The sequence below is a fragment of the Anguilla anguilla genome, chromosome 2 (assembly GCF_013347855.1).
Source record: "Anguilla anguilla isolate fAngAng1 chromosome 2, fAngAng1.pri, whole genome shotgun sequence".
NCBI lineage: Eukaryota > Metazoa > Chordata > Actinopteri > Anguilliformes > Anguillidae > Anguilla > Anguilla anguilla.
The window spans coordinates 12,565,062-12,572,694 of record NC_049202.1 but is presented as its reverse complement, the minus strand read 5'-3'; the positions used below and the strand labels follow the sequence as shown (position 1 = coordinate 12,572,694).

Below are 7,633 nucleotides of genomic sequence, written 5' to 3'. Positions count from 1 at the left end.
GCGTAAATTAGTTGTAATGAAATCTGGAAACAAAACTCAGCTCAACCGCTTCATCTTCAGTATATCTACTGAAATTATACTTTGCGCTGCATTCATTCAATTGTCAGTTCCATTACATACCACTGGGTGGTGACCGTGTGAGAATGGGAGCTAATGATCATTACAACGTGCAATTGCACATCGTTTTGTAAATAATAATAATAATAATAATAATAATAATAATAATAATAATAATTATCATCATCATCATCATCATCGTCGTCATCATCATCATCAATATAATCAACTTCATCATCGACTTCATCATCGTCATCATCATAATCATATCATCATCATTTCACAGACGTATACAGTGCTGTTAACATTAGGTTAAATAATAAAATACTATATTTTGAAAATAATTTTGTAAAAGATAGGCTACTGCATAATTAGATGATAGTTCCATTGGTGGATTTCCTGCTTAGCAAAACAACGTGTTTGATAGAACGTAATTTCCACTTCCTACTGTATAAATAGAGCGCCTAGTCTACTTTCCAAAAACATATTCAAATAAGCCTCATACACTTTCCGCCAGTAATTCAGAAAAGGAGAAAATTCCGTGATTGAGACTCATTTGATTGCGGTTTTCTGATGATAGCTGAGCGGTGTTTCTGTGCTCGGCAAGACTCGTTCGTTTCCGACGCTCATATTCCGGAATGGGCTCCATATATGTACATATGGGTGTATTTTCACTCGCCGGATAAAACCATTTATGGTGTGAGAAATGAACCGGAATTCCTCATAGCGTGTGAGAAATAAACTCGGTATTGTACTGATTATTACTGATAATTCACGCACCTATTGGCAAAGATGTCAGCAAATATAGGTATCTAACCACCTTTATCTCAGCATGTTGTATGATTATTCTTGTTTATAATTTCTGCAAAAACATATTTCTATTGACATCGGAACGGCAGTTGTCACTTGAGGGTTCTCTCCATTGACAAGTATTCCGTAATGTCGTCACTCAGTCTAAAGCCAATCCAAGCGCAACGCATTTTTTCTTCAAACCACCCAGTCCTAGTATGGTCAGTGACGTAACGGCGCATTCAATGGCACTCAATAAATACATAGTGCCACTCTCAGAGCCAAGATCTGTCATTCAATGAACAGATCCACGAGAGCAGGCTTATATTGGTGTATTTAAACTTCAAAGTGAGAACTATCCGCAGTTTCTATGAAGGCTAATTTGTACTAACGGTTCTCTTAAAGGAAGAGAAATTGGGTGTTTTAATCATACAGCCATCCTCTGTAATAAATACACAGGTTCACACTGAAGGTTAGCGCAAAGCTTCTTTTAGGGTAAATTATGACAGCCAAAACTTTGGAGAAAACTCCGGTAACTCTCAGTGGTTTTGTGCACCCTCTGTCCGAGAACATCTATTCCGTGGACGAGATCGCTACATCATTGCCAACTTCGGTGACCATTTTCCCAAATGCCGATTTAGGTGGGCATTACGACCACATTAGTGGAGCTTCGGGAGGTAAGCTTGAATAGTACAACTTTTTACGCTTTTCTTTTGTGGTCAGCTATAACTTTTTACCTTTCTGAACATTCGCCTATGTGTGGAGTACATTGAGTTTGAAAGTAACACTATTTCATTCACAGTACAATTAGTTTCGTGTGATAGACTGTTTTAAAGACCAGCTGATTAGTCCGGCACGTGGAATTACTGTCAATATATTTTTTTTGTTGGCGTCAATTAATACATCCACATGGGTCACCGTACTTGGAACACGCGTTCAGTTCCTTTTGTTCTATAATAGTATAGACAGTATTTTTCATAATACCTGTTATAGCCCCTGTCTTAGTATGTATGTATGTATTTATCTATTTATTTATTTACTGTCTATTCAAACCAACAAATCAAAACTGAGGTTAAACGCAAGAGCTGGAGCGCAACATGCTTATGCGTAAGTCTTATTGCTTTATCCGAGATTTGCTCCTAACAGTACGTTATTTTTGTGTTATTTTACAGATGGCTTGATCAATGGGGACATGAGCACAGAAAAGCGCTCTCTCGACTTGTCTTACGCCAGCAGTTTCACACAGCCCCCGGCTCCTCGCAACCAGACTTTCACCTACATGGGAAAGTTCTCCATCGATTCTCAGTATCCAGGTAACTGGAACCCAGAGGGCGTCATTAACATTGTTAGCGCCGGGATCCTGGGCATGACCCAGCCATCTTCAGCGTCCTCCTCACCGGCATCCTCAGTTTCTCCAAACCATTTTTCTAGCACCTTGAGCTGCACCATGGCGCAAAACCAGTCGGACATGGATCACATCTACTCTCCACCTCCACCTTATTCTGGCTGCGGGGAGGTGTACCAAGACCCATCTGCCTTTCTATCAACATCCACCTGTCCCATTTCTTACCCTCCACCGTCCTACTCATCGCCGAAGCCCACCACTGACAGCAGTCTTTTCCCTCTGATCCCAGACTATGCTGGTTTTTTCCAGCCACCCTGCCAGCGGGACATGCAGTCTATCCCTGACCGAAAACCATTTTCCTGTCCATTGGAGTCATTCAGAGTCCCACCGCCACTGACTCCACTCAATACAATAAGGAATTTTACACTGGGAGGACCAGCTTCAGAAGGACCCAGGTTACCCACAGCTTACAGCCCCCAAAACTTACCCCTCAGACCAATACTGCGGCCAAGGAAATACCCAAACAGGCCAAGTAAAACCCCGGTACACGAGCGACCATATCCGTGTCCGGCAGAAGGCTGCGACAGAAGGTTCTCTCGGTCCGACGAGCTGACCCGACATATTCGAATTCACACTGGACATAAACCCTTCCAGTGTCGAATCTGCATGAGAAACTTCAGCCGCAGTGACCACCTCACAACGCACATTCGTACGCACACCGGCGAAAAGCCATTCGCTTGTGATTTCTGTGGCAGGAAATTTGCCAGGAGTGATGAACGAAAGAGGCACACCAAAATTCACCTCAGACAGAAAGAAAGAAAATCCTCAGCCGCCTCTACGACAAACACGAACTCAGAGCGGTCTGTCAGCATCAGCACCTCGACCGGAGGGATTTGCTCCTCTGGCACTGGCCAGTTGGCTGCATGCTCTTCCAGAGCAGTATAAGAAACACTATATAGGCTACATTACAACTATGGTACTATAGACTGTGATTAAGGGTAATGAGTTAACTTGTAGATGTTTTTGTATGCTCCAGCGAGTGCAGTGGAGACACTGATTGCTGGTGCGAAATACCAGGCCAGTATTTTCTCCTTTCACGTGCACAACCAGCGACCGCTTTCCCTGCGCTCAATTTGACAGTTTTGCTACAGCCAAATGTTAAATGACTGAAACGCACTTTGTTAGGCGACTTATATATAGGCCTGCTGCAAGCTGTTATCAATTCACTAGACGTAAAGTGTCTATGTATTTTGGAGATTAAAGAAAAACAAAATTGTTTTTGTCACAAATTGGTCTATGACAGTTTGCACTATGCTGTAATAACTTTCCTTCATCAGCATTGATTGCAGAATAGAGGGTCAAACTGAACAATGTTAACGATGACATACTTGCAATAACTGAAAAAGTAATGTTATATGTAACGTGTTGGTGTTAACATGCTTGTTGATCGTTTTCTTCCTTGTTGTGCCTTGACATGCCAGTTTTCGCCATCTGTTTGTACATATTTCCAAAAACTTTTTAATTAAAATGTATAATATTCGTCATTTAATATCGATTTTTAGAATGATATATTTTTGTACACATTGTTTGGTGTTATTTTCATTTGTAGCATAGAGGCCCAAAAAAGGAATGTAAATAATTTACCACTTATGACGACTCGACGTTTGTGTGCTGTCAATGTTTATACCACTGAAATAAATGTATTTGGAACAAAACCACTAACGGAGGTCAAGAATGACCGCATAATTAAGACATTGTTTGCTTGTCAGTTAAAAAAGAAATAAATGATTCTGAACAACCGTGAACTGCCTTTTAATATAATAAGAATATGTATTAGTCTTATTGCTATTAGTACAAACAACACAACAATGAAGTAGGCCGACTCAGACACAAATTTTAAAATTAAGGTTTTGAATGGGGGATTTTCCCGTGGACACACCAATGAGTTATACTTCTTTCATAAGTGCAAGCACCCACTCAGGCTCACCGTGGTGCGCTGTGCAGGCAATTCGGGGCGACCTCCTTAAAACTGGCAAATTCATTATATTTTTAATGCTGAATTCGGATGATGACTATGTTGCTGTATGCAAATTTCCCATCAAGCGCTAAATTCAAAGGGATGTGATGACATGCATAGGCTATAGGCCTATCATAGGTTTTGTGTACCAATAATGAGTTGCTTATAGGCTAACAAGTTTGATCTATCAGAATTCATCACAAAGTATGATTTTCAAGAGTTGAATAGGGAAAAAGTCTCCCTAAATTATGTTCTTCAGACGAGCGCAGATTTTGACCCTATAACGAGTGCTCAGTTTAATGAGTGTCAAGTGAAACACCCTGAAGCAATATGGAAACAGCTGATTATCTAGCCTTTTACGCATGCTATTTAAACATTGGCCCCAGACCCTCTAGAGTAGGGGGTGGCCAATCATATCCGAAAAGGGACGGTGTGGATGCTGGTTTTTGTTTTAGCCCAACACTACAATGCCTGATTCAACTAATTAACAAATCATGCCAGAATTCTGCACGAAATATTCACACAAACACCGTTTCATCGACACAAATGCTATTTTTTTGGTCGATTGTAGCTTTCCAAATAAGAGTTGTATCATATGATAAAAGGAGTCAAATGACGCTTTTGTTCGAATCTAGGATATTCTACATAATAGGCTATTTAAAAGAGTATAGCATTGTTGTCGGAGTTCTGAATGATTTTGAGCTTAGCAAAATATGTAGCTTTGTCATAAATATCCCCTTTTAGAGATTGCCATCTCTCCAGCAATAGTTAGAGAATTACATGATAAACAGAAAAGGGAAAGACGAAGATATATTGCCGTTGATACATATAGGACAAGAAGTCTAAATCCCTGTCCTAAAATCGACGATACGAGACATCAAGTTTTTTCTTCATCTCAAGAGCACTGAGCATGAACTAAATCCGCAACATATTTATAAAATATTGTTAATGTGTCAGGTAAAAATACTAATGCTAAATTTACGAGGAGTATGTGATCTTGTCGTTTTCAAAGATACAGATTACAAGTAGGCTACAAAATAATTATTTGAGCGAGAGTAAAGATAATACATCTCTGTTTGACCCTAAATCACACCATTAACACTGGATATGAAACTATAATGCATGATGTGGCTATAATTAAGACAACTCACAAAGGAACATATTTATCACATTCTTCATACCTATCAAGAACCTGCTTATGGGCACCACCACAGTTCTCAAAAACGGGATGCTAAATATTTATGGGACATCATTTGCTACTTGTACAATAGTCCTTGGTTCAAAATCTACTTTAGACCAAAATAAAATGGTGAATTCACAGGGGAAAAAAACTTATCAACTTCAAAAATCTACTTTATGATCTGAGAAAAATACTCGTTCTGAAAGAGAGCTGTATAATATGGTTATGGCAAAAAGTAGGACTTAGGACTGCAACTAACTGACAAAGCATCTTTACAACCCCGCTGGCAATTACATGCAATTATGCTGACAATAATTGTACTGCGCTTAACAGCTAATCTCAAATTAGAATAGAGGTCCAAAAGATAAAGAAGGATAAAAGAATGAATTACACAAAGTTGCAAAGAGAAGGAAAGAGATACAGTTCTACAGCTGATGCCTACTCCGGAGAAAAGGGTAATTCATGGTAAGAGGAAAAGCCACTGTCTGCCTCAACGTTCAACAGGGAATGAAAGGGAGTGCTGCACTTTTATAACTCATTCTATACATTTTTTATTTTATTCCAAGTTTTATAGAAAAATATGGACTGGGTGTCAAGACAAGTTATACGTCTTAACGTTGTTACAGAAATTCAAGCTGCTTTGACTGATTCAGCACAAATTTACTCATATAAAGAAATATGAGGTAAACTCACGTTTTGTTCCTAAATCATACACAAGTTAGTGTTCAGTTATGTACAGGAGAAACTTCCAGTATCACGTCTTGTGTGCAGCTATGGATCTAGCATGTATACGTACACACACACACTCCTAGGGGCCCTCTGGACCTACTAGTGCCTGGGAAAGCTTTCCCTGATAGGACCCCTTAGCTCCGCCCCAGACCACATGCATAGTTCCTCTCTGTAGTTTTGGCTTTATAATGATGGTACAGGGAGACTGGTGTCATACCTCCATTTCGTGATTGCCCTTCAACAAGTGGTTCACCAAACGGTGCATTCACTTACACATAGTTTTCAATCGCTTCACTTACTGTACTTTAAAAAAAAATGCATTAATCATAATGTGTTCAGTATTCGTTATGTTCTTCGAGAGCACACATGACTCTCTTATACCTGGCTTCGGCAAGCTCTGCAAATCATTACAATCAATCAGAAGACAGTTGGCCTTTTAGTATAATAGACAAGAGCCTCAGCAATGTTAAGACTGCACAAGTGGCCTTCCACTCCAGTCCTGACCACCTAAGTATTGAATACATCAATTGAATTAAGTTCTTGAGTGTGTATGCACAAGTTTGCCTCATGAAAAGCAGGAAACTGACAACATACTGAAGGCCACTCTAGGAGGAAGAGGTTTATGACAATTTAAAGTAACTATCGATGAGTATTCACAAGTGTACTAATCACACAGGTTACTGTGCACATTACATCTAACACAAAACTCAAGTTTTAAAGAAAAGCTTATTCCAACTGCTGATAATTCTGTCTCCAAAATTTCTGCACAACACCCCACATTGCTGCATCAGAAAGCAACTGTGGTGCGAGAAATCATCTCACACAGCGGGACAGTTTTAGATTAGGGCCAGTTTTCTGTGACTCTTTGGATGCAGGGAAGTTGAATGTTGCTTTACATCTATGGTAAAAAGAATGTGCAACATAAAATCTGAGTGATCCCTTGGGAGTTAATAATCATTCATTGAACATATAAGAGGAACTCAATAACAGGCTTAATCCAGTCAACATTTTTCATGCCACCTCCGAGACATGTCTCTGTAAAGCAGAATATTGTGTGGGACACTACCCTGATCACATGAAGTGATGAAAAGTGAAATCACTACTTAGAAAAGTCCCTAGATTCACTCATGAAACACACACAGAAAAATGCAATGCACGGCAAAGATAGAAGAGTATCATTGGGAACTGGAACCATACTGTATATCAGTGGTTCTGCGTGGTTGAAACAAAATCCGACACGCACATTGGCCCTTTCTGGATGAGATTGGGGGCCCCTGCTCTAAAACATGAAAGCACATAATCAAGAAAAATTAACAGCTTGTTAATATGGGGATTGCAATTGTGGTTGGAACGAAAATCAGCACACACAGGGGCCCCCAGGACCGAGTTTGAGAACCACTGTCATAGATAATCAATTAATTAATGAACAACTGAGTGAAAGGAATCAATGAAAAAGAAAAAGTGTATTCACATTTTCAACTATCAGTTTGAAATTAATGCACTTGATTGGTGAGAC

The 7,633-nt window shown here is 39.6% G+C and overlaps 1 protein-coding gene across 1 annotated transcript; it reads left to right on the top strand.

Annotated features, from left to right (window-relative positions):
• Nucleotides 1-1,145: 1,145 nt before the first annotated feature.
• On the top strand, nucleotides 1,146-3,993 carry egr2b (early growth response 2b). The gene is made up of 2 exons (XM_035403065.1): nucleotides 1,146-1,523; nucleotides 2,019-3,993. Exons 1-2 carry the CDS (start codon nucleotides 1,349-1,351, stop codon nucleotides 3,134-3,136), a joined length of 1,293 nt encoding a protein of 430 aa, XP_035258956.1. The 5' UTR covers nucleotides 1,146-1,348; the 3' UTR covers nucleotides 3,137-3,993.
• Nucleotides 3,994-7,633: the final 3,640 nt, after the last annotated feature.